This window comes from Podarcis bocagei (assembly GCF_964188305.1).
Source record: "Podarcis bocagei genome assembly, chromosome: 3".
Taxonomy (NCBI): Eukaryota; Metazoa; Chordata; class Lepidosauria; order Squamata; family Lacertidae; genus Podarcis; species Podarcis bocagei.
In genome coordinates this window covers 1,817,442-1,845,302 of record NC_138127.1, presented here as the reverse complement: position 1 = coordinate 1,845,302, position 27,861 = coordinate 1,817,442, and the positions used below count along the sequence as shown (strand labels likewise).

General features: G+C 42.4%; 1 protein-coding gene across 2 annotated transcripts; it reads right to left on the bottom strand.

The window, feature by feature from the left end:
- Positions 1-98: 98 nt before the first annotated feature.
- Positions 99-8,118, bottom strand: SNRPB2 (small nuclear ribonucleoprotein polypeptide B2). 2 transcript variants are annotated; one of them, XM_081189241.1, is made up of 8 exons: positions 7,970-8,118; positions 6,376-6,478; positions 6,167-6,253; positions 5,469-5,641; positions 3,599-3,736; positions 2,624-2,674; positions 1,817-1,905; positions 99-571 (listed from the first exon to the last, which is right to left on the bottom strand). In XM_081189241.1, exons 3-8 carry the CDS (start codon positions 6,228-6,230, stop codon positions 412-414), a joined length of 675 nt encoding a protein of 224 aa, XP_081045367.1. In that variant the 5' UTR covers positions 6,231-6,253; positions 6,376-6,478; positions 7,970-8,118; the 3' UTR covers positions 99-411. The 2 variants fall into 2 exon arrangements, with proteins under 2 accessions (XP_081045367.1, XP_081045366.1); XM_081189240.1 differs by lacking the exon at positions 6,376-6,478 and having other exon boundaries at positions 7,970-8,102.
- Positions 8,119-27,861: the final 19,743 nt, after the last annotated feature.

Here is a 27,861-nt window from a genome sequence, read left to right as displayed (position 1 = left end):
ATTTCAAATCATTAGCATTTCCAAGTACATTTCCAGTCCCTAGCAAGTTAGCAAGAACTATTGCTTTTGATGAAACACAAGTACACCTTAGATTACTGTTTCAAGAGAGAAAATGCACCTTTATTTCTGAACAGGTAACTTTACTGTGAAGAAGCCCCTCCAGTCACAGTATACAAAACAGACTTATGTACAACAACCAAATTTTACAGCTTCCAGCTTTTCAGCTGGCATTCCTTGAATGTGTTTAGAATCCTTACATACTTGTACTGACTAACTCCCAACAATGCCATACCAGATGTTTTCCTTAAATTCAAGGAACCACACTTCAGTCAATCCAAATTACCCTACAGCATGTAGGGGGAAAGAAAAACCAAACTAAGCAAGTCCTTCAGGGATCCTAGTTTCCTTCCATCACTTCTTGGCATAAGTGATTTTCATTGCGTGCGAAGGGGTAATTTTGAATCCTTGGAGGGCGTCGCGAGCGGCTCCAGCCTGCCCATCATTTTCAAACTCCACAAATGCGATGTCGTGTCTGCCGGGCACCAGGCGCACTTCTTTGAAACCAGGGAACCTTGAGAGATAAAAATTTAAACAAGATGACATGCTTTAATTTTGCATGTTACAGGGCTGTTCTTATTCTCCAACCAAAAAAAGTTTATAAAATTGAAATTCACTGTTGAAAATAAAGCTGAAATAAAACTATAGGCTGAATTTGCCAAGTAAAACATACCAAAGATGCCAGGAACATATTTGTAACACAATGAAAAACAGAGCAGCTGAAATGCAGGAATTACAGACTTCAGACAATTTTTTTCATTTTATGAAGCCCACGTTGTGCCAAACTATTTTTCAGTTAATTTCCATTCAACAGATACGATTCCCAGTATGGATTTGTTCTTCTGTTTCCAAACCTTCTCCTACAGAGCTAATTCAACACAATCTCTATCCAACCTTGACAAAGCATAAATTACTAGAATGACTAACTTAGAAGTCACATGATGTACACTTACCCAAGTATACAATGAATGGGTATTTATGTTTTGCCAAATATTTCTATACCTTAAATGCAACGTATTTCACGTTAAACTGTAAAAATCGCAGTCTGCATGGCTACTGTTTCTAAAACTTATGTTGAGTCAGACTATAAACACAGACATCCTGCACTTAATCCGAGACAGGTTAAAAGCCATGTTTGATATTGTCTTTCCTTGTCCCTCAAACATGGCTCATTACCAGCATCCCAGTTTTATTTTTAGAAATCCATTGGCTATTCTGCCTTTCTTACTCATAAATATAAATTTAAATCAGCAGCTAATCCAAGAGGCAGCATGAAAGTTGCATGAACAGCCACTTCTTTGTTATTTGAAAGGTCTTTGCCACCAGAGGCCAAAAAATTGAATTCATTCAGCTTGAACATAACCAAAGAGGCAAATTCTTAAGTCACATCTCACAATAACAATGAGTTTTTGTTCTATGAGTGCATATAAATGGCAGCTTGAAAGAAGGAGGTGTGTTTCTAAAGAGTCTTGGATCTCCATAGCCCTCCATAGCCTGCACTGAAGGCTCCATTATCTCAACCCATCCAAACTGCAAAAACATAGTTGCATAGAACCAGACATCATTCTTTGAGTTCAGATGGTGAAATCTATTGCAAATGACAGAAGGTTAGAAGACCACATATCTCACCACTGGGTTCTTAACAGCCCAATCCTGTGCAGTTTACTACAAAAAAATTCCACCAATTTTGTTGATAGTCTCAAATGCAGGTGTAAAGGATTGTAGAACTATGTATATATATGTATCTAGATGAACTTACTGATTGAACAGCATTGACAACATCATTTCATTGGTCTCTTCTGGCAAGTTGTTGAGGAAAAGTATGTAGTTCGGTGGATTATCAGGCACCTGTAAAGGAAGCAGCAAATAATGTGCTATGGTACGCCAAAACCACATTTGCTTTAATATTTATAAATGTTAACAATAGCTATTTTGGCATAACTCATTGACGTTAACCCAAGAAGCTGCCAATTCTTCATCTGACATAAGAGAATTGGGGTAGACGTAAACAACTTCAAGTTGTTTGTTTGTGTGTTTCTGCACTTCACAGGTTTTTAGGTTAGCTAAGCAGTCTAATACAATCAGGTGGCTATTCTGAGCATTTTTAGTTAAGAATACATCTAGATAGTGTACTCCACGACATCTCTCCTGCAAAATGTCCAGGTAGTTGGCACTTCAGGCATTCAACAGCTGTCAGCCCAGTAGTACCTTTAAAAACAAAACCCTCACATACCATGTATTCAGTTTGTGGTGTGCTATCATCTCTGTTATCCTAATAAGGACTTGGCACAATTAGAATGATAGGATTAAATTACAGATTTTGGACACTGTTTTTTATACAACAATAAATGGAGGTACAGTTATATATTTACAGTCCCTCTAAGCAAATACTAGCGGATAACACTTAACAACGGCTAATTAATCATTTACAGAAGTTGGTCATATATAAATAAAGCATGTTGCTTCCAAAATGCATATATCTGTATACAAAATATGTAGCTCTAAAAAGACCAACGTGGTGATCTGAAATTGGTATACTTCCAGTGCAAAGAATGTTAAGGATTACCTGTTGATTCTGCGAGTTTGCTTGGGAATTTGCTGAATTCTGGTTTGCTCCCTATTGAGAAATAAAAATTTTTTTTTTGTTTTTAAATTATGCTTCGAGACCTGAAGTCACTTTTAAAAACCCACTTATATTATGATTTACCCTAAAGAGTTGCTAGAGGCTCATTTTTTAAATAGAAAAAATTATTTACATGGGCTTATGTTTTTAAGAGTTAAAGGGACCCCTGACCGTTAAGTCTAGTTGCGGACGACTCTGGAGTTGCGGCGCTCAAGGCCGAGGGAGCCTTACCACTTGTGGTTTTGCCAACAGTTGCTGGTAGCAAACACACACACAGCTGCCTCCTAATTCACCAGCACATACAAGTGACTTTGCCCTCCTATTCCCTCCCCACAACTCCACAGTCTTGTTTTTTTTTTTGCAAAAAAAAAGATGGACAGGATAGCTGGAAGGAAATATAAAATGCTCAAAGACAAACAAATCCAAACAGCTCTGCAAAGTAAGCAAAAGTACTGGATTCCTCAAATAATTTTCTTCTCACAATAACAGTGCCCATAATACCCAAGCAGAACAAATCTGGGAGATTTTTTATCCTACATGTGGCAGCAATATCACCTGGTAGGTAAAATATTCTTAGCTCAAAGGGGATCAGTAATTTTGCTAGGGAAAAGTACACTTTTTGTTAACTGCTAATCGCATAAAGCTAGTAAAAAAACAACTGTCAGACTCAATTTCACAATCATATTTCTGTTTCCTCAGAAGCAAGTCCAGCTGATCTTACTCTCAGGTTAAGCAACTGTTGATTTTTATCTGTATTGTTTTGAAACTGAGGCTTAACTCAGCTTACATAATATATAGTTCTGTTCTACATGTCTCCCAACACAAGTGCCCTACCATTTGTTAATGTTATAGGCAAATGTTAAAGAAAGAGGCTTATTCTTTGACTGACGGCAATGAGATCTGGACAAACTCACTTACCTGATTTGGCTTCTTTGCAGCATTAGCAGACTGTTCCAAGGACTTGATCTTCTTCTTCTCTTTCCTTTTCTCTTTATCAGCAAACGTACCACGCATTTTAGAAATCACATCAGAATCTGTTTTTGCATACTGGATGCGCTGTTGAAATTAGAATGCTGCATTAAGCATCAAAGCTACAAATTTGAGCCTGATATTTTGGAACAGACAAGGAATAAAGGGGAGTGGGTTGAAGGTTACAGAGTATCCAGATAATGAACTGTTTGAAAAGCTAAGGCAGTGTTATGTATTGGCACCTGGAGTCCAACTCAGAGCCTGAGTTACATTGGATATCGTCCAGGGTAGGGAAGAACATCCACAAAATACTTGGTTTTCACAATGCATTTGTATCAACATGGAATCCATAAAGATTTTAAAAATACATACTAAAAATAGGATTTTCATACAGAAGATTCAGGTCTTTAGTCATGTTTTTAGAACAGTCCCCTTAAGACATTTACTTCTGTTCAATTCTTGGACATTTTCCAAAGTTGTTTACCCATAAATATATTTGGAATGAGTTGATCGAGGTGTTCCTAACACACTTCACTGGCTGTATTTTAATCAAAAGAGAGCTTTTGACAGTTACATTAAATTAGCAGTCTTATAACAAGGAACTGAAACTTATTTACAGAAGAAACCTAAACATGCTTACTTAGAAGTCTTACTGATCAATGATTTTACTCCCTAGTAAGTGCTTTTAGGATTGCAGCATTGATCTGCCCTGGAAAGACAATAGGTTTCTCCCAAGAGAAAGCTTAAAATTATTTGTTTGCCTATAGCTGGTATGGTGAGTTTCCAATGAAGGGCCTTGTTATGATCTGACAGGATAGAATTTCCACATAATTAATAAATAATAATAATAATAATAATAATAATAATAATAATAATAATAATAATAATTATTATTATTAATACCCCGCCCTCCCCGGCCAAAACGGGGCTCAGAGCGGCTAACATCAGATGTATAGCACATTAACATAAAATCAGACAATCAATTAAAATACATCCTCAAATCAGATCAGGATCAGAATAAAATCCAATCAGATGGCAACCTGCAGATTAGAGTTGGGGACCTTAAATGCTCACCAGGCCCAACTGTTTGTGCTGAACTTATATGGGCCTGTGAGAAAAAGTGGGAGGCCACTTTCATGCAAGTTCTTATGAAAGGGGAGAGGGAGTCAGACTAAACCCCGACCAAAGGCTTGGCGGAACAGCTCCGTCTTGCACGCCCTGCAGAAAGATGTCAAATCCCACAGGGCCCTGGTCTCTTGTGACAGAGTGTTCCACCAGGCCGCGGCCAAAAAGGCCTTGGCCCTGGTCGAGGCCGGTGTAATCTCCTTGAGGCTCAGGACCTCCCAAATGTTACTATTTGCAGACCTCCAAAATGTTATTATTTGAGGACCGTAAGGTCCTCCGTGGGGCATACCAGGAGAGGCGGTCCCGTAGGTACGAGTGTCCTAGGCCGTAGAGGGCAGGATTCAACTAATGAGTCTTGCCAGCAGAAGCCCTGAACAAGAACGTCCACTTCTGCAATGCAGCTTCCCCTCTTTCCACTCCCTTAAACAGGCTCACGTGGAGGAGTCAGGAGAACCCCTGGAACAGTGCAGAGAGGCAAAAGAGAGAGGAACATCCCATCTGACAAGCCAAATCACTTGCCCTGAGAGAATGATCAGCATAGTGGGGTGCTGAATTCCTCCCTTTAGTGTTTAAAGAGTCTAGTGAACAGACCAAAAACTTTAAATATACTACCTATTGCTCTAGGCAGAGAAACCACAAGATCCCCAGCCACATTGTTCTCTTATCATGTTTTGCAGTAAAATATAAAACTCACCATTGGTTTACCATAAAATGGAAAGCCTTGCAACTGTCTCAGGGCATTCGTGGAGGAGCCAAGTTCTTTAAATATAACAAAGGCCTGTCCTCTCATCTTCATCGTCTTTAGAGCCACAATGTCCACTACGTGGCCAAACTGAGAAAACAGTGCATACAGAGATCTTTTCAGTTCTGTTAAGGGAAGGAAGAAAAGGAGAATTATACTTGTATGTATCTGCTTCTAAGACACCACAGCATCTTCAAGGTCAGGGCAATCACTCCAAGAGACAGCACATGACTTGGGCAGGGAAGCCAGCCAAGTTTCTCACTCCAAAATCAGAAAAGTCTGACAATGCAACATGCCAAAAATATTATACTTTCCATCATCACCTCTCTTACCCATTGTTTGCTGAAATGTTAACTGCTCCCAGCCAATTCCCCTCATGGGAAATTTTTGTGCCATCACTAGGTATTTCAAAACATCAATAACAATTTATCACTCTGGAGAAAATGGCTAACAAATCATTTATATTTGAATGCTCTTCCCCCCTCTCTGTGCATTATTAACGTTCTCCAGAAAAGCTGAGTTACAAAAATTTACCAAAGACCAATCCTCTCTCATGGTGGAGAAGTGAGGGCATGAAGCAGCTTACTTCCTACAAAAACTTTCTGTTTCTTGACTAAGCGTTCAGAATAAGGAATAATTTATTTTCATACCTTCCTTTTTAATTTTGTCATTAACATTATTGATATACAGTGTGTGGTTTGGTCGGATATCCATCTTTTAATTTCCGTCAAACTGACCTGGAAAAAAAACACACCAAGAATTTATTTAGCGTACTTTCTATAAAAACCAAAACCCTGAAAGCAGCTTACGTTGAGTTATCTGAATTTATCCTTGCAATCACAATGTGAGAGAGGTGTACCTGAGATATAGTGACTGGCCCAAGCCTACCCAGCCAGCAGGGATTGGAAGACAGGTCTCCCCAGTCCAAGTCCCAACGCTCCAGCCACTAAATGATGAGGGCTCTGTACAACAAAATACAGCATATTTAAAATTAAAGATCATAGCTGACTTATCAGACCACAACATTTAATTTTAAAAAGAATTAGTGGACAATGCTAGCTATTTCTGCTCAACACTATCCTAGTTTACAGGGTTGGCGAAAGCACCACAGATTGTATCGTACTAATTTACATTATTTCTGGTAGCCAAATTGAGCACCATTTGGTGGGAAGGCAGGATGCAAAGTTAAAAAAACAAACATGCATTAACTGGCTGTAGCTGCTCCTCAAAAGCCTGTACATAACTTTATTTTTATTGTCAACATGTGCGCCCACATGAGTTTTTAGCTCAGATGCCAAATCCCTCCTAGCCCAGCTCCCTCTGCATAAAATAAAATAAAAAACCAGCAAGGGGGTAAAAGAAAACTGGGCTTGGGCACTGCTTTCAGGTGTTATTGGGTTGTTGTTCTTATTTTAATTATATATATTGTGGGTTTTATGTTGATCTTTGCTGTGAACTGCCCTGAGATGTCTGGGTATAGGGCGGTACAGTGGTACCTCAGGTTAAGTACTTAATTCGTTCCAGAGGTCTGTACTTAACCTGAAACTGTTCTTAACCTGAAGCACCACTTTAGCTAATGGGGCCTCCTGCTGCTGCCGCGCAGCCAGAGCACGATTTCTGTTCTCATCCTGAAGCAAAGTTCTTAACCTGAAGCACTATTTCTGGGTTAGCGGAGTCTGTACCCTGAAGTGTATGTAACCTGAGGTACCACTGTATAAATTCAATACATAATAATAAAGATGCTTTAGGTGTCTACAGGGCAGGATTTGGCTACACCAACTAGGCTCAGCGAGATGGGTATGTACACGTGTGTGTGTGTATATATACCATTCAAGATTTCACTAAGTCTTGAAGGAAAGATTAAGAGGATAGAGGCTTGACAGAAATATTTAGAAGTTGCTGAAAATTTTGGACATTGGGATGCAGAAAGGGGAGGTATGGGGGAGTCTGAGAAACAAGGTTTATGAAAAAAAGGTCATGAAACTATACGTGTTTGTATGTCTTTTTACATGTTTGTATTGTTTTAAAAATTTTGTAAAACCAATAAAAGATTTTATATATAAAAAAAAGATTTCACTAAGTCGCCCTATTTTCCTCTCTTCCACCCCCACAAAGGGGAGTGGGTGGACTCACAAAGGCCTCCCTCTCCCTTGGAGCTGGATAATATTACGAAGAGGAGCCCGGTAGATGGGGGGGGAAAAGGCGTGGGGAGAGCATGCATGTGAGTGGGTGCAAGTAGGGGACACTCCACTTCTCGCACAAAACAGAGGCCGGGTCGGCCACCTGTGGCCTAGCCGAGATTTCTGCATTGCAGCGGGTTGGACTAGATGACCCTGGGGGGTCCCTTCTATGAGGAGGTTAAAGAGCCCGGTAGTGCCGCCGCTAACCACCCACGGAACGCGTAGGGAACCCAATGACTCCCCCACCCCTCCCCTCCTTCGCTCCGCCTGTACCGTCTCGATGCCTCAAACTGCCTCCTCCAGCGCGCCACCACCCGACATGCCTCCTTCCTGCCTTCCCTTCCGTTTCCGGCCAGCGGTGAGGTGCATTTCCGCTCTTCCCTCTCGGCCCTCGGTGAAGTTTTCCCTTATAGAGGGCAACCGCCACTGAGGGGGAACGTTTTTCCAGAGAGGTGAGCGGGGATGGGGGGGAAGAAAACCTGTAACGCATGCAGCTTGAACTTCCGGTTGAAAAAACAACATCCGGAAACCCATCATTGGCCGTAGGTCCGTTGTAGGGCCGCTCTGCGCCTCCTCATATCTATGGTAAAGCATTGGGAAGGTCCATCCCAGACCGCGAAGCGCTGTAAAAGGAAGTTGGAGACGCTCTAGCCATCCCCCTTTATCGTCTCTTTAGAATTTGCCTTCTTCGCTCGAGGCCGCTCAATCAATGCCAGGACGGCTGATTCGGGACGAGTTTTTCGGCTATCGATTGGTTCATTACCGCTTTGCGAGCGCAGCTGATACAACGATACAGACATGTGTGGTTCACGCGGGTGGTTTTTACTGCTGCTACGTCTTGGGGTGTTTTTTTTGTAAGAAAGGTGCCTCTGAGCACGTACAGAGAGCCCCTCTGAACTGCTACCAGCAGCCATTCAGATTTAAAGAGGCAAAGCACTTCCTTTTAGAAATAATTCGTTGCACGTGGAAGAGAAAATGATATAATGATAATAATAATAATAATTTATTTATACCCCGTCCATCTGGCTGGGTTTCCCCAGCCACTCTGGGCAGCTTCCAACCGAATATTAAAAACAATACAGCATCAGACATTAAAAACTTACCTAAACAGGGCCGCCTTCAGTTGCCTTTTAAAAGTAAAATAGTTGCTTACTGCCTTGACATCTGCTGGGAGGGTGTTCCACAGGGCAGGCGCCACTATCGATGGTACTGAAAACCGAGTAAATGGGCAAAAATTTAGTTTTTGTAAAGTATGCTGGGATTTATGATATGCAAAATGAACCATGGAAAGAGAAGAACAGAATTCATTTATATTTTAATGATGTTTAAATGAGTATTTTAAATTGTAAAACAGAAAATGTAATAAAAATTATATACATCGGGGCAAAAAAGGAAAAGACAATTTGCAAAAATGTCTAAATCCAAATCGAAGTGTTGGAAATTTAAAGAGAAAGAAGGTTCTTTTTATCATATGTGGTGGTCTTGTAGCAAGGTTAAAGCTTACTGGGAAATTATATATAATGAATGAGAAAAGATGTTTAGAATAATGTTTATTAAAAACAACAACCCCAGAAGCTTTCCTTTTGGGAATTACAGGGACAGACCTACCCAAACTGTATACAAATTTATTCATGTATGTGACTACAGCGGCAAGAATGTTACTCACCCCCAAATGGAAAAAAGTAGTAGTCCTGGCAAAAGAAGAATGGATACAAAAACGTATGGAATATGCAGAAATGGCAAAACGTACCAGAAAAATAAGAAATGAGGATATTAAACTTTTTATAAAAGAATGAAAATGGTTTATTGAATATTTACAAATAAACTGTAAACAGATAAGGAGATTGGCAGGATTATTGTAATAACCTGCAGTTTTATAAGTGTATACTGTATATTTAAAATAGATGAAAAAATTAGCAAATTAAGTTAATTTAGATATGCAGAAGATATTAAAAATAAATTTAAGGAACTGCAGAAAGAGGGGGAAAGAAGTCAAGTTTTGAAATGTTAAAATGATTGTAAAATTATTGCAATGTATAAAATAGAAAATCATTTAATATATATATATTTCCTAGCACGAATATGGTTAGAGCATTGCACCTGGCAAGACCGGGGTTCAAAACCCCACTTAACCATAATGCCAGTCACTGTCTCTCAGCCTAACATGGTGGTTGTGGGTATTGAATGAGGACGGGGAGAACCATGTTGAGTTCCCTGGAGGAAAAAGGTGTGATATAAATGCAATAAATCATCATCATCCTAGGAAAGAAGCTTGAGGAGACAATGGTAAAGGATTGGGCAGCAATTCTTATTCCAAAACACGAGGAGCAAACTGTTGACAGGCCATTTTAAGGAACCCATCAATTTTATCATCATCATCATCCTTGTTTCAGGTTTTGGTGTGGTTACATTCTGTATAGTTTTTCAGTTACTGGACAAAGCCATCGTGGCAGCATGCAAAATAACACTACACATTCAAAGTGCATAGCTAACATACAAAGAGCCCTGCTGGTTCAGGCCAATTTAGTATTATTTTTATTATTTGTTACTTAAAGTCTGTATGCCACCCTTCATCCGAAGATTCCAGAGAGGTTCGCAACAAGAGAATACATAATACTGCAAAAATCAAACCAAAACCCACCCGGTAAAGGCTCATATAGAAACACTAATGGGCTCATGGTTCCCTGTACTCCTGCCAAACAATCAAGCTGTGGCAACTGAAACTTCTGAACTCTTTTCCGAGGGCAGCCCAATGTGGGGCATTCAATCATCCCAATAGCAGATTACCAATATGCAGAGAACAGAAGCAAGACCGGTTGGACTAGGAAGGTAGGTCAACATGTTTGGTCATTCTGAACAGCCCTGTTTTTATAAGTCGCTGAAAAAAAGTTGAACTCATTTGTGCTCTTGCAATTTAGTAATTAAATTGTTCCCTGCCATCTCAGTGAATGCCATGAAGTCAGGGTTGTGAGTTGCTGATTCTTGTAGCAAACCTGGGAATTTTGTGTTAAATGGTGTTATAAATACAGTAAATAATAGCAATATTAATAGCTGGTGTGCAAGATGAAATGGCAACATTGAGCATTTAAGCTGAAAAGGGACTGGCCTTTTCAGCAGCACAAGTGATCAAAGAAAGCTGAGCAGCGAACGCTCCCATGTATGCGTACAGCTTCTCTCACCCATGGCTACAAGTGACAAATTAAGCAGCTGAATTTTAATTTAGAAGATTTCAAGCATATAACTGTAAGGTAAGAAAAAAGAATGTGCAAACCAGAATCGTTTTTCTCAGCAGTCAAGGGACAAAGATATGTTACAGACGTTTGCCCTTCCAGAATGATATTGCGCAAAGGTATAAAATTAAGTGAAAATTAAGGGTGAGGATTTGCTGACTGAATAATTTGAATTGGAATACAAAAAGGGGAGGTATGAGGAGGTCCGAGAAATAAGTTAAAAGAAAATAAGTGAATGAAATTATACGTGTTGTTAATTTTTGTATTTTTTGTTTTTTGTCTTTATTGTATAATTTTTGAAAATTTAATAAATATATTTTTTAAAAAAACAGAATGATATTGTGCAATGCAGTCCTGCACAGTTTACTCAGAAGTAAGTCCTACAGTGTTCAACAGAGCTTACTCCCTGGATTTCAGCCTTGTATGATAAATGGAGTTGTTATGCAAGGGAGTGCATGTTAATTTTTTATTACTGTTCTCCCGACAGGATTAGTATGTGACTCAGCAAATATGAAGAACCAGTGATGTCAGCAGTTTAGTAATGCCTATAGACAAAGAATGTTTATTCAATACAATATTGCTTTGAATTATTGAAATACAAAGACTACCAAAATATTTGTTTTAATTTCTCTTGAGTTGCCCAGAGGAATAAACAAACATTCCTTAAAGTATGATGGATGAATGCTTGGAATTAGTTTGTTAAGAAAATGTCTTGGTTTCTATGAATGAGAAATTATATTTTTTCCCCCAAAAGGAGTTTCAACAGGAGGGCTAAGGCTACAGTCCAATATTCACTCCCCAATATTCAAGGGGAGTTCAGTCCCCTTGAACTCAACAGGGCTTACTTCTGAGCAGGTGTGTATCAGATTGTTCTTTTAACCTGGTAATGTTTAAATGCTAATAGATATGTAGAACAAATGAATAAGGCACCTGGTGTTTAGGTTATGTATTTAGTTCACACTGAAACATTTTTCTGCAGAGCGCAATGCAAGTCATAATTCCCTCTATTTCCAAAGTTCAGTAATGAGTGCTGAACTTTTTTTTAATGTATCTTTTTGTTGGAAAAGAAAATGGGCAAGAAGGAAAAGGGAATCAACTGGGTGGAGGTGACAGGTGAGAATGTTGTGGCCACAGCAAGCCAGGAGGCTTCCAAATGATGCTGAACTGCTGACAGGTGGGGCTAAAGGTAAAGGGATCCCTGACCATTAGGTCTAGTCGTGGCCGACTCTGGGGTTGCGGCGCTCATCTCGCTTTATTGGCCAAGGGAGCCAGCGTACAGCTTCTGGGTCATGTGGCCAACATGACTAAGCCGCTTCTGCTGAGGTCAAATGCACAGTGTAATTCCTTTTATCCCTGCACTGCAGGTTGAGCTGTGAGAGTGGCATGCAGCAACCCTGCAGTGTTGTTCACGGGTTGTTTTTTCCTATTGCAGACTGCGGAACTGTGCTGAGAGAGAGAGAGACTTGCTTATGACAGCCCTGCAATGTAGCTGACTGTGAATATTACAAGTCAGAGGTGGGGCTGAGTCTGGTTTGGATTCCCAGTCAGAAACCTCCCTTACCTCTCAGGTTGCAACAAACGCCAAGTTACTTAAGTTGTCCCTTCCTCCCGAGACAAGCACTCTGCTGAATACAAAAGCCTTATGCCGCACTGAGTTGCGTGCAGACTGGTTGCACTTATTAATCTTTGAGAACTATTTTTTGCACATGACCCAAGTTAGAGCAGGAACTCGAGTCTTTGATTTCAGTGTGTGTGTTCTTCCAGCCACATGCCCATACAGTGGTACCTCGGGTTAAGAACTTAATTCGTTCTGGAGCTCCATTCTTAACCTGAAACTGTTCTTAACCTGAAGCACCACTTTAGCTAATGGGGCTTCCTGCTGCTGCCACGCCGCGGGAGCCCAATTTCTGTTCTCATCTTGAAGGAAAGTTCTTAACCTGAAGCACTATTTCTGGGTTAGCGGGGTGTGTAACCTGAAGTGTATGTAACCTGAAGCGTATGTAACCCGAGGTACCACTGTATAACCTTTTGCAACACATTGCAATATTTTGTTGTGGGGCCCTGCGTGGTGTCCCTGTTTCCTTTCCTGCGCTGAAAGGGGTCATTCAGCAGTTCGGAACCGCCAACACCCACCCCAGCATTTAGCAGAGTAGAAAAGAGTTGACTTAGATAAATAAATAAATCAATTCTAGATGTAAATTGATCTCCATCTTGTGAGGCCAGGAAGTGAATCACATTAAGGTCTGACACATTCATTCATTCATTCATTCATTTATTCATAGATTGCATCCTGCCTTTCCAATTGCTGATTATAAATCAGGGTGGGGAAAATACATTGCATAGCATCCAATGACATCGTTCGGATTAAGCAAAGGATTTATGCTTGTTCGACTGGCCTTTCAGCTTCTCACCTCCTCCCTGTAGTCACAAAAATCTCTCCAGAGGCTTCATGATAATAATAATAATAATAATAATAATAATAATAATAATAATAATAATAATAATAATAATAATAATAATTTATTATTTATACCCCACCCACGTGGCTGAGTTTCCCCAGCCACTCTGGGTGGCTCCCAATCGAGTGTTAAAAACAATACAGCATTAAATATTAAAAACTTCCCTAAACAGGGAACAGATTTCCTAGAACAGATTCTGGGGTTCAGGAGGAAGCTAAGGTATGGGACACCCCAGCTCACAAGGGAAAGCCTTTTGCACAATGGGATCATGATCCAGAGATTGTCATGCACATCAAGGTGTTTCATGCGACTAGTCTCTCGAGACAGAGCATGGGTGTGCATATTTCCATTAAATTATCACGGAGGTAAATCATTCCCTCCAGATGGCGAGATTCATTTCATTTGCCACATCACATTTTCATCTATCCACTTCTATTATGGCATTTCGTGCCACTTTTGACACAGATACTTGCAGTCCTTAAAACTTCTAATTACTTTCATTAAATGAACCGGGATGAATAAAGTTGTACTATCTTCTTGACATTTGTAGCTAATTGCATCTCACGCAAAGCGTGAAATCGTGCCCCCATCTTTGTATTTTATCAGCCATGCAGAAATAAAATATCATTTAGAGGAGGAATAGAAAAGAGGCAAGCAATGAGCGCTACTCATTAAAGCACAACCCAAGAACAATGAGGTCCTTGTGATCATCAGGCGTGTGATATGAAAGTTGCCCGTGTACCCTCAGAGTTTTCTCATTCCTTCATTTGCTGGGAATGTGTGGATCCAGTGCACTTGTCATTTTCTGATTTTAAATAAAGTATGTATCAGCCTCAGGAACGTGGGCCACCTCTTGAGGGAAGAACCATACCTCAGTGTTAGAGCATCTATGTTACATGCCAATGGATTGACTTCGGATAAGGGAACTTCCTATGTTCCTAAAACAAAATATAGCATCAACTACACCCATGACTTGGTTTCCTTAAGGTGGGGAAAACCTTCAGCAACAGTAATAATAATCACAAGGTTCTGGGATCCATTTTTATGGCTTCCATACAATTCGCTAGCAAATTATCCTAATTGTACCTTGACATGGATTTGAGATATGAGGCTACAGTGTCCCCAGAAATTAATAACTTCCATATTCATTCTCTCTCTCTCTCTCTCTCTCTCTCTCTCTCTCTCTCATATAAACCCCACCTTTCCTCCAAGCAATGCAAGGCAGTGCATATGGTTCTTCCTACCCTTGTTTTAGCCTTAAAACAACTCAGTAAAGATCACCCAGTCAGTTTTTCGGCTGCGAGGAGATTCCATTGGATCATAGAATTGTAGATTTGGAAAGGAACACGAGGATCGTCTAGTCCAGGGGTCTGCAACCCGCGGCTGCGGAGCCACATGTGGCTCTTTTACACCTTTGTCGCGGCTCCGGGGCGGATACTAGCGAGGGGAGGAGGCTCATTGTGTGCCCCGACACTCCCCACTGTGGCGGGCGCTGTACTGGCTGTGACGTCGCATGGGGGCGGTGCATGCGTTAGTCACGCACCGTCCCGACGTCACCTTCCCGCCCGCTGTCAGATCGCGGCTCCGGAGATATATTTGTTTTAAATGTCGCAATGGTTTTGCGGCTACCAGTTTTTTTTTCTTCGGAAACGGGTCCAAGTGGCTCTTTTTTTCTTAAAGGTTGCAGATCCCTGGTCTAGTCCCACCCCCTACGATTCAGGAATCTCATGCTCTACAGTAGACTTTCTTCTTTAACTACTACAACATAGTACATATAGCACATAGACACCACCTTATACCGCAAACCAACAGACCGACAAACATATCTACATGCCTCTAGCTACCATCCCAAACATACCAAACAGTCCATTGTATATAGCCAGGCACTACGTTACAGCCGCATCTGTTCCAATTCTACAGACAGAGACTCTCACCTAAGAGATCTACAGCAAACCTTCTCAGAACTAAAATACCCAGCAGATGAAGTTAGACAACAGATCAACAGAGCCAGACTGATACCCAGAGAGAACTTGCTGCAAGACAGACCCAAAAAAGAAAATAACAGAACACCTCTAGTCATCACATACAGCTCCCAAGTTAAAACAGTACAACGGATCATCAGAGATCTACAACCTCTCCTGGACAATGACAGTTCTCTTTCTCAAGCTCTGGGAGGAAGACCTTTCATTGCCTACAGACAGCCACCCAATCTTAAACAACTCCTAACCCACAATAATACTACAACCAGACTTAACACGAACAGTGGCACCAGAGCCTGCAATAAACCCAGATGCCAACTTTGCTGCCACATACACCCGGACAACACCATTACTGGCCCCAACAACATCACACATACCATCTCGGGACTATTTAATTGCTCATCGTCTAACATTGTGTATGCCATCAAATGCCAACAGTGTCCTTCAGCTCTCTATATTGGACAAACAGGCCAAACCTTACGCCAAAGAATAAACGGACATAAATCTGACATCAAGAATCACAAAACAGAGAAACCAGTAGGAGAACACTTCAATCTCCCAGGACATTCTATACAAGATCTCAAAGTAGCTGTTTTACTACAAAGGAATTTCAGAAATAGACTGGAAAGAGAAGCTGCTGAATTACAACTCATTACCAAACTTAAAACCATGGAGAGACCTGGGCTGAACAAAGACATTGGATTCTTATCTCACTATACATGACTAAGCCATTTCTCACCTTCTCACCCCTTGCCTTTTCCTGTAAGACCTATTACAGTCGTTAAGAGTCGTCAACAGGCTCATCTCAGCTATCTGTCTATCTCCCATTCCCACCACCCTTCTGAGTAATACCCCTCCCCACCTTCTCACTATATAGAAGGATCTGGCAACTTCTGTTTCAGTGTATCTGAAGAAGTGTGCATGCACACGAAAGCTCATACCAAGAACTAACTTAGTTGGTCTTTAAGGTGCTACTGGAAGGAATTTTTCTTATTTTTACTACAACATACTGACTATCTGTAATTTAACCGTGCACAGTCGCATATCTTTTGTGCTGTTATAACAGTTACACATTATTTTTTTAAAGAAACTTGTTTTTTAAAAAATGCACGCGGAGCTCAAGGCATCATATATATGGGGTTCTTGGCTGATCCAGGCAATCCAGATTGCTGCATCATGACTCTCCGGACTATAATCCTTCCCCTAAGGATCTGATCTTTATAACCCAAACTCTGTGTCTTAACACATCTGCCAGGAGTTGTTTGCCTATCACCACCACACTTCCATTGCTCTTATAAAGTGCATGTACACTACATGACTCTCTCCCAGTGGTTCATGGGTGGTGAAAAACATTGTTGATCTGGTCAACATTTGGTTATTGAGTTCACAAAAAGTTCTACTTGCACCTCTGATCGTTCTCTGATTTCACTAAAACCATCTCATCCCTGCCAAATTTAAACATACACTTATTGCTCCAATTCCAATCATGTGGAATCTATGACTTTTACCAAAAATAAATGCTACCTTATCAGCCCATTCATGTTTGCATTTTTCCCTGTTTGCTTATTTTATCATTTCCCCATGCTAGCACACTAAAGATGAAACCTGTGGATGGTTTTAATTTCATTCAGATGGTTTAAAAATGCATTCTAATTTGTTTAAGTTTGTTTAGAGGGTCGTTATTGATTAGGCACAGTGCCATCTGGCTCCATTATAACTTTTTTTGTTGGAAATAGGAGCAAAATGTTTCATTTCTTAATTGCATCTAATATTGTGCTTATTGGCTTTCTACAGTTTTGTTGTTGCTAGTAAATGTCTACTTATGAATTAACTGTGCCACAGTGGGTGACATTTTGTAAAGGACAGCATGGTTTGGAATTAAACCAATGCAGTGAATTTAATTGCATCAGATTTTTAAAAGTGTCACTTTTCATTCTTGATTACTCCTTGATATAGCTATTTCTACTGGATCCCGTTCCATTCAATATTTCAATGATACTTAATGAAGATAATAGTTTTCTTTAACTCGGTAATGAAGACAAATAATTAATTGTTCACAAATTAACCTATCAAGATATACAGCTAACTTGTCTATCAATATCAGTGGGTCTTCTCCAAGTGTGATTTAGTTGTAAATCACCCTTGCACACCTACCAGGTAATAACACTAGTTAAAATCTGAGCAAACATAATCTACAAAGAATAGGGGTGACTCACTGATTCATTAATTGCATATATCTTTCAGTTCTAGTATTGATCTTTCTATCCTCATATATTAATATAATTAAATGTCTGCCTGTAGGTTAAAGAACAGATTTGCTCCACACGATACGTGTAAAAATAGGAGGAACGTTATAATTTATTTCCTTGGGAAACTGAAAGAAAAGTCTCTACTAAGTCACACCGAGAATTATGATTTTCACCCAAGGGAAACAGGTATGAAAGCAGGAAATCTGGAGGGCTGAGAGAAGGGTTATTACAATGGATAAGCATTGTTAACATTCCTTAGGCTTAGAGCTTCTTAGTTCTGTGTTGCCAGGGAACAGTGATGAGTCTTCAACCTTTTGCCAGGGCTGACGTGAGGCTGCTCCATTAATCCTGAATGCTACAGAAATGGGGATCTACTTCATTTGAAATCACAGCAGCATCTACTGTCTAATGGAAACTTGGGAAGGTCATTTCACTAATAAATCTGTAGAAGAATGGAACATCTTCTTTAGAAATTACACCAAACTAAACCACAAGGAAGCTCTACTGAAGGTGCTTTCTAATTTAAAAATAGATGAGTGTTAAGTGCCCCAGCTGCCTTATAATTATTATAGGTGTATCTAATATTAATATCAGACTACATAGTTTCAAAGCAAATTAGTACTGGGCAAGTTGCTGGGATGGTCATTCATGTTTGAATTACAAATATGATGTCTTGTTTCAGTGGGTTACATTTATTTCCACACTGCCACTTCTATTTGTTCCTCACCTGAGCACAAACTAGCCATTTAGTTTCAGACATCTTAAACAGTACCAATCTGTCTATTTCCACCAATTGCAGAATGCTGAAGGCATACCCAAAATTTGAAGGACCCTGTTTGGAGCAATTGTCTCCACACCATGCATGTGAGAAACTACACCACAGACTGTAACCACCTGGCTTTTCTTCCTTCTTCTTGCACAGCCCTCATACAAGTCAAGTAAATAAGGCTACTGGTGACTACTTATGGGAACGTTCAACTTGTGCTTTCAGTCAGGATGCCTTTGAACATATTGCTGGCATGCTGCCCTCGGTTTCTGCGTGTGGGCTTCCTATAGGCAACTAGTTGGCCAATGTGAAAATCAGATACTGGGCTAGACGGGACACTGGCCCGATGCAGCAAAGTTCTTCTTATGTCCAGTGGGGCTTATTTCTGAGTTGGCATATTTACAGATAGCATCATTAACTGCAGACTTTACCCCTTTCTTCAGCAAGGCAAGGGTCAAGTCCTGGGGGAAGTGAATTATCTCCTGACACAGCCTTAGAACCATATGGATCCTCAAGGTCTGTTTGACTCTCGCAGATGCTTGATATTTATTAGCTGTTCTGTAAATCTTCCAGCTTCTGTACACAATGCTTCTCCGTGGCCAGCTGCCAATTGCCAGCCGGAACATATCCTGCAAGCATCTGCCAAGGGTCTCTGAGTCTTTATGGGAGTAAGCACTCGTTTAAACACCATTAATAAGAACGCATCTCTTTATCTATTCCTGTCAGGTGTTTCCCTGAGCAATGAGAACGTGTCTTGACTTGACACAAGTATTTGAGGGAAGATCTCGATCCAGGGCTGAGTTGAAGGACGAGATGAGTTTCCCTGCCTCCTCATTCTGTGGCTGAATCTTACTTCACCAATTATGACAATGTGGTTTAGTGGGTACAGGCCAGGCTCAGAACTTCCCTTTTTAATGCTGTTTCTAAAGAACTGTATGCTGAAACCACATCATACTATTTCCCAAATCAGAAATCTGTGTACAGAGTTGCTGAGCACACTCTCTCTCTCTTCTCTGCTTCATTCACCCTCCCCAAACCCAACAGCGAAACGGAGGATAATAATACCAGCCTGTCATACAGGGTTGTTGTAAGGATTGCGACTAGATAATGCATGTGAAATGCTTTGAACACTTGAAACCACTGTACAGTGGTAACTCGGGTTAAGTACTTAATTCGTTCCGGAGGTCCGTTCTTAACCTGAAACTGTCCTTAACCTGAAGCACAACTTTAGCTAATGGGGCCTCCTGCTGCCGCCAGAGCCCGATTTGTGTTCTTATCCTGAAGCACTATTTATGGGTTAACGGAGTGTGTAACCTGAAGCGTATGTAACCTGAAGCATATGTAACCCAAGGTACCACTGTACAAAGGCTGCATATTATAATGTCTGTCTGGTTCCATACAAATTATATCAAAAATGTAAAAGGCATTTGACTTGTATATCCATGCTAATTGTCTGGTGCCTGGGGAACAGCTCCTTGTTGTTGTTGTCTTTACAAATCATAGCCAGAGGTGGGGAACCTTTTTTCCGTTGAGGGCTGCATTCTCCCAGGAGTAATCTGTCAGGGACCAAATGCCAGCAGTGGGCAGGACCAGTGGCAAAACTCAGTGAGACCACTCCCACCCATCTTTGCCACCTCATGTTCCCTCCCTCCGTGGCAGGCTGCTAGTGTAAGGATAAGTCACTCCTGATCCGAACTGGTTGGCTGCAGAGGGCTCCCCCTCATTCATCTTTCCATCATCACTTCATCCATTTTAGTGTTTCCCTCTCACCCTCCCTCTGGGTTCCCCTGCCTTCCAGGTGAAACTAGGCTCAAGGTACAGTCCTCCACCCCAGCCATGTAAAAGACTACAGTGGTACCTCAGGTTACATACGGTTCAGGTTACAGACTCCGCCAACCCAAAAATAGTACCTCGGGTTAAGAACTTTGCTTCAGGATGAGAACAGAAATTGTCCTCCAGCAGTGCGGCAGCAGCAGGAGGCCCCATTAGCTAAAGTGGTGCTTCGGGTTAAGAACAGTTTCAAGTTAAGTACGGACCTCCAGAACGAATTAAGTACTTAACCTGAGGTACCACTGTACCTTCTTCTCTCTTTGGCGATCACTCGTAGCAGAGTAAGATTGTCTTCCATAAACACGGTTTAAAAAGCAAATCCATAAGTGACTGTGGAGGCCAATTCTGGATCCACGCACCCTTCCACAGTAGGGGCATAGGTTTCCAAGCGGGAGTTGATCATGGTGAGGATTTACCAAGCATGCCTTCCACTTAGTGTGTTTCTCCCTTTCATCCTGAGTTTGAGCATCTTCAAAGCCCAGGGCACCTTTGGTAAAGGCTGTTCTCCAATTAGAGCGCTCACAGGCAAGTGCTTTCCAGTTGTCGGGGTTTATACTACATTTTTTAAAGATTTGCCACGAGAGAGTCTTTGAATCTCCTTTGTTGACCACCAGCATTATGCTTACCATTTTTAAGTTCAGAATAGAGTACTTGCTTTGGAAGATGATAATCAGGCATCCAAACAACATGACTAATCCAACGAAGCTGATGTTGAAGAATCATTGCTTCGACACTGGTGATCTTTGCTTCTTCCAGTACACTGTCATTAGTTCGCCTGTCTTCAAAAAGTGATGTACAAAATGTTTCGGAGACACCGTTAATAGAATCTTTCAAGGAGTTGGAGATGGCGTTTATAAGTGGTCCACGTTTCACAAGCATACAGTAAGGTTGGTAGTGCAATAGCTTTGTAAACAAGCATTTTGGTTTCCCTGCGAAAGTCCTCAAACACTCTGCACTTCAATCGGGAGAAAGCCGCACTCGCAGAGCTCAGGCGATGCTGGATTTTGGCATCAATGTCTGACCTTGTGGAAAGATAACTGCCCAGGTAGGAGAGGTCACTGGCATTTTCCAATGTTGGATATGTGGCGCTGCAGAGGGGTTGTTTTGTGCTTGTTGGTGCAGCTTGTTGGGCTCACCTGCCTTCTGGGTGAAACTAGGCTCAGGGTACAATCCCTCACCCCCCAGCCATGTAAAAGACTACCAACTCAATCTAGTGAGTAATTCTAAATACAGAGGACAGGATAAGAACACAGAACCCACCCAGTAACCACCAGAGGCTTGCCTTATTTATTTCAATGAAGGATGTCGCTCTGCCATTAAAATGACTAGGGTACAACATCTCCTTTATGCCACTGGAAAAGCAATGTAGGATTCCAAAGAGGGGTGTTTGATTCTATACATCTTCAGGGTTCCATGATTTGTAGACAGGAAAATTAATAAGGGAGGAACAGTAAAGATGCTACAGTTGCACTTGTTTCGAAATTAGATGTCTTCAATCTTCCACTCTAGTCTACACAATTAATTCATCCAATTAATCCACTCAGAGTCTTTCTGATAGTTAAATCAGAATAATATGCTCATTTCCTAAGGGCTGCCTGAGGTGCAGAAATTTGCACACATTATAAGCTTTAGTGGCATATTAAGAATGGAAAGCTTCATGGATGGGTCTGCTTTAAAAATGTCTGAAAAGGAGTCATTAACAGATTCAGAATTATAGCAACAGCCTGAAAATATATCTGCATATATCTGAAAAGCCCCAGGCTTCTATTGTGGAATTTAAGCAAAAATGGGATTTCTTCTAATTATAATGATCATCTACTCTGAAATAATTCTTGCCTGGATCTAAATCCACCCCCCCCACCCCCACCCAAGAGATGTGTTATAAAAATATCCATTGTCTTCAGTGGTATTTTGACTGAGGATTTTCATAGAATCATAGAGTTGGAAGAGACCACAAGGGCCATCGAGTCCAACCCCCTGCCAAGCAGGAAACACCATCAGGGCACTCCTGACATATGGTTGTCAAGCCTCTGCTTAAAGACCTCCAAAGAAGGAGACTCCTGCAGCCCTTTGCTGTGCAGATAATAAAAATGCATGTGGATTTCTACCCATGAAGTTGTGTATTTTATGTATTTGTGTTTCTTGCAAAATAATGCTCCGTTCGTGTGCTGTTAAATTTCTTTGATCTTACTGGAAGTCTTCAGATTTGCCAATGCACCAGGTAGACCACTAGAGGGAGGGAAAGTTGCTTGTTTTGAAATGCATAATTATTACAGTGAGATGCCTGGCAGAGTGATAGGGCGATAAAACTTTGGGTGCTGAATAATTACATAATACCTGAAATTCTTATAGGGTTTTTTTTTGCCTTTAAAACTTTTTTTAAAAAAATGCAAGTCCCCTCTGCAGGAAAGAGAAAATTGCACCACGTACCCTCTTGCCTAGGACTCCACAAGAACAAAATAGTTACTGCAGCATGTTCACATGCATAGCCATTTGAGGGCCATGCGCATGCAAGCTCTACCGGTGTTTTAGGAAGATGAATGTTTCAAGGCTGGCGCACAAATGCACGGTTCCTATGAAATCAATGCCATCTTCCCTGGGAAGCTGACGGAGGAAAACATGATTGCTGACTCTTAATACACTATTGAGTATGTGGTACAAGGAGTGGATGACAGGAGGACAAAATGTAAACAATGGGCAGTAAAATCCTTATAGTGGAGGCAATTTTTTTTTTAAAAAAAAGGCTATCAGTGATAGCTAATAACAGCATGAGGCTCAGCAAGAAATGAAGAATGCTGTGGCATCCCTGGTGCTCCACATAAAGAGAGTTTTAAAGAGTGACAGAATGGATCAGCTGATGGGTTGATCAGCAGTTTCCTCCCCCCCCCCCCCAAGTGCTCAGGATCAAAGGAAAGGATAGTTCTGGAGATGGGTTGATCTACAGCTGTGACGAGATGACATTGCCTTCAAAGCTTTCCCTGAATAAGAGCATCTTGCTGATATTTCATGAGCCACAGATCAATCTTGGAGAGGGAGGAAATGGGGCGGCGGCGGGGGGGGGGGGGAGAGATGGCAGTTTCACAGCTTGGAGCAAATTGAGCAGCACACCCCCAAGCTGCTTGCTCACAATGCTGCTTTCTGTGATCCATGACAACTTTGGGAAGGCCTCGATGATGGCTGCTAGTTTGGGAAATCAATTTTGGCACAGCTTTCTTTGTCAAGTTTAAAAACTGAATTCTGCGCACAGACCGTTCCTTGTGCTCATTCCCACCAGCACCGTACCTCAGAAAGAAACATCAAAATGAGCCAAGGGGGAGGGAACTGTCTAAATCAACCCAATATAAAAGTTCTGATTTACATTTCCTGGGTATTACATTAGAGCTAGCCTTGAGGGAAGTTCCCACCTGCCCAAGTCCCTTTCATATACAGTGGTACCTCGGGTTAAGTACTTAATTCGTTCCGGAGGTCCGTTCTTAGCCTGAAACTGTTCTTAACCTGAAGGACCACTTTAGCTAATGGGGCCTCCTGCTGCCGCTGGAGCACGATTTCTGTTCTCATCCTGAAGCAAAGTTCTTAACCTGAAGTACTATTTCTGGGTTAGCGGAGTCTGTTACCTGAAGCGTATGTAACCTGAAGTGTATGTAACCCGAGGTACCACTGTAATACCAAGGAAGCTGTTGACACTTTGAACGGATCTCATGCAGTTAAGGGCTGCATGAGGGCTAACAAATTGAAGCTTAATCCCAGAAAGTCAGAGGTACTCCTGGTTAGGCAAGAAATGGACTCTGAAATTGCCATTGAGCTCTGTTTTGGATGGGCTAGTACTCCTCAGGTTGACAGCCTGGGTGCTCCTTCGCTTGGCTTTTACCTGGGTTGGTGTTCTTAAAACTTGGGTCCCATGTGTTACCAGACTACAACTCCCATCATCCCTGACCATTGGCTAAGCTGGTGGTGGATGATGGGAGTTGTAGTCCAATAAAACATCTGAGGGCCCACAGTTGAAGAACAGTGACCTGAATGACTACCTGAATGTGGCCCAACCTTTGAAAAGATTACAGAAGTTTCAGCTAGTCCAGGATGTGGCTGCATCTTTCCATATCCCCTGACTGACCCTTTCACTAAGATCCAAAGGAAAAGCCATTCTCTGGATCTGACTTAGGACTGAAGCACATTTGAGCAGGATTTGGAGTAGAGGTCACTCCCAGCCCTGCCTTGAGATGCAGCTACTGCCTCATCCCCGAAGGGAAGGAGAGACTGCCCAGTTATGGAACGCCTTGTCCCTAGCTGGCCCTCACCCTCACAGTTTTTCATCAGTGATTAAAGTCCATTTTACTCCTATGTGGCAGATACTGTTTTCATTGGTGGTTTGTACTGCTGTTCCTGCCTCCTGCGCTGGTTGTTTTTAAATACTGTTGTTTTTATAACGTTTCCATTGCAAATGTTGTAAACAGCCCCCAGTGGCGTTTTTGCATCAGAAGGGGGGGGAATGAATAAATATTCTTAAGAACATAAGAAGAGGCCGGCCAAAAGCCCGTCTAGACCAGCATCTGTGCGGGAAGATATTGGGGGCTGAGCAGTAGAACACTCTGCACTTGCAAATCTCAGCATTTGACAGCAGAGACAGAACTTAGCAATGATGGCTACTAATTACTATAAAAAAATTCCTTCCAGTAGCACCTTAAAGACCAACTAAGTTAGTTCTTGGTATGAGCTTTCGTGTGCATGCACACTTCTTCAGATACACTAATTACTAATTACTGATAGCCTTATCTTCCATGAATGTGTCTAATCCTCTTTGAAACCCATGCACTTAAAACTAGCATTGAAGAGAGTGCCTCACCTTCATCCAACTCTGAGCTCTGCCTCTCACCCAATTTAAACTGTGAACTTGCTCTGAATTTTGTTCATCTGCCCCCTCCCATTAGATGTGTGTAGTAAAATTTGAAAAGCCAGAGAAATGCCCAAGTATCCAGAGAGCTTCTTCTGCCATTAATTCCGACTATCAGAAAGTTATTCCTGAGGTTTAGTCAGAATCTCCTTTCCTGTAACTTGAATGCATTGGTTTGAGTCCTACCCTCCAGAACAGGAGAAAACAAGCTTGCTCCATCTTCCATGCGAAAGTCCTTGAGATATTTGAAGATGGCCATCATATCTCTTCTCAGTTTTCGCTTTTCAAGGCTAACCATACCCAGCTCCTTCAAGCTCCTTCATCAGGCTTAGTTTCCAGACCCTTGATCATCTTGGTTGTCCTCCTCTGCACACATTCCAGCTTTTCAACAACCTTCTTAAATTGTGATGCCCAGAACTGGACACAGTATTCCAGGTGTCGTCTGACTAAGAAGACTAGAGTGGTACTATTACAGTGGTGCCCCGCAAGACGAACGCCTCGCAAGACGGAAAACCCGCTAGACGAAAGGGTTTTCCGTTTTGGAGGCGCTTCGCAAAACGAATTGCCCTATGGGGTTGCTTCGCAAGACGAAAAAATCTTGCGCGTCCCCGTGGGTTTTTTTCGCTCCCCCCCTTTTCCTAAGCCGCCTATCAGCTGTTCCGCTGAAAAACCCGCTTAACAGCTGATCACGGAAAGCCGCTAGACCGCTGTAGCGCTAATCAATGGGCTTGCTTCGCAAGACGAAAAAATCGCTAGACGACGAGAATCGCGGAACGGATTCTTTTCGTCTTGCGAGGCACCACTGTACTTCCCTTGATGTGGACACTATACTTCTGTTGATGCAGCCTAGAACAACATTAGCTTTTTTGCTGCTGCATCACACTGTTGACTCATGTTAAGCTTGTGGTATACTAAGACCCCTAGATCTTTTTCACATGTACAGTGGTACCTCGGGTTAAGTACTTAATTCGTTCCGGAGGTCCGTACTTAACCTGAAACTGTTCTTAACCTGAAGCACCACTTTAGTTAATGGGGCCTCCTGCTGCCGCCAGGCCGCCAGAGCATGATTTCTGTTCTCAACCTGAAGCAAAGATCTTAACCTGAAGCACTATTTCTGGGTTAACGGAGTATGTAACCTGAAGCGTATGCAACCTGAGGTACCACTGTACTACCGGCAAGCCAGGCATCCCCCTTCTTACATTTGTGCAGTTGGTTCTTCCTGCCAGCACCTTGCCCAGGTTTTTCTAGATATTTTTTTTAAGCTAAGGATGACACCTGACTTTTGACAGCTTCTGCACCACTCACATCCTGGTGTTTCTTTCCATCCCTGGACTAGGTGCGCCACTGGCCTGATTTGGATCATGGTTCCGAGCCCCATGATGGGCAAAACAACTTCCTTGCCTCACAGGGGGTTGGGCTAGATGGCATTTTACCCCGGTTGCCCAGACCTGTGGCGCTTGCCAAGTCTGCAGGTTTGATCCCTGTGCGTGCATGCATAATCCTACCTTGCAGGGGGACTGGACTTGATGACGCCTGGGGGGTCCCTTCCAACTCCTGCTGCTGGCATTTTACCACAGTCGCCCAGACCTGTGGCACTTGCTGATAATGCACAGCTTGCAGGTTTGATCCCCATGGGTGGGTGTGCATATTCCTGCCTTGCTGGGGTGTGTGCGTGTGTGTGCGTTGGACTTGATGACACCCGGGGGTTCCACTTCCAACTCCTGCTGCTGTTGACGTTTTACCAGAACTGTAGCACTTGCTGTTAATGCCCAGGTTGCAGGTAATAATAATGATGATGATAATAATAATAATACGTTTATTGTCAATGTACAACCTGTGTAAAGGTAAAGGGACCCCTGGCCATTAGGTCCAGTCGTGGCTGACTCTGGGGTTGCAGCATTCATTTCGCTTTATTGGCCAAGGGAGCCGGCGTACAGCTTCCGGGTCATTTGGCCAGCATGACTAAGCCGCTTCTGGCAAACCGGAGCAGCGCACAGAAACGCCTTACCTTCCTGCCGGAGCAGTACCTATTTATCTACTTGCACTTTGACATGCTTTCGAACTGCTAGGTTGGCAGGAGCAGGGACCGGGTAACGGGAGCTCACCCCGTCGCGGGGATTCAAACTGCCAACCTTCTGATCGGCAAGTCCTAGGCTCTGTGGTTTAACCCACAGCGCCACCCGTGTACAATGAAATTAACCGAGCATCCCTCCCCCCCACCACACTCAATCTCATTGCACTCATTGCACAGGTTCAATCTCTGTGTGTGTGTGCATATTCCTGCCTTGTAGGGGGTTGGCCTAGATGACCCCAGGAGGTGCCTTCCAACTCCTGCTGTTGGCATTTTACCTCGGTTGCCCAGACCTGTGGCGCTTGCTGATAATGCCAAGTTTGCAGATTCGATCGCCATGTGCGTGTGTGCATATTCCTACCTTGCAGGGGGGCTGGGCTGTACTCGACGACGCTGGGGGGTGGGGTCCCCCTTCCAAGCCTACGATTCTATCATCCCCCCCTCCCGCCGTTTTAACCTGGGCCTGACCCACCCCCTACCCCGCTTCTCTCGCGCGCCTCCGAGAGCCGCGGGGTCCTCCCCAGGGTCCGGACCAGGCGGGTGATCACGCAACGCGTTCGGCGGCGTTTGTCCGCCGGCGGCACCCTTACACCATCGGCGCCCGGCGCTGCAGGGCGGTGCTGCGGGAGTCGAAAGCGGCGCGCGGGGCGGCTGAAGGGCGGGGCGAGGCGGAGGGCGGCCTTTGGGAGCCGT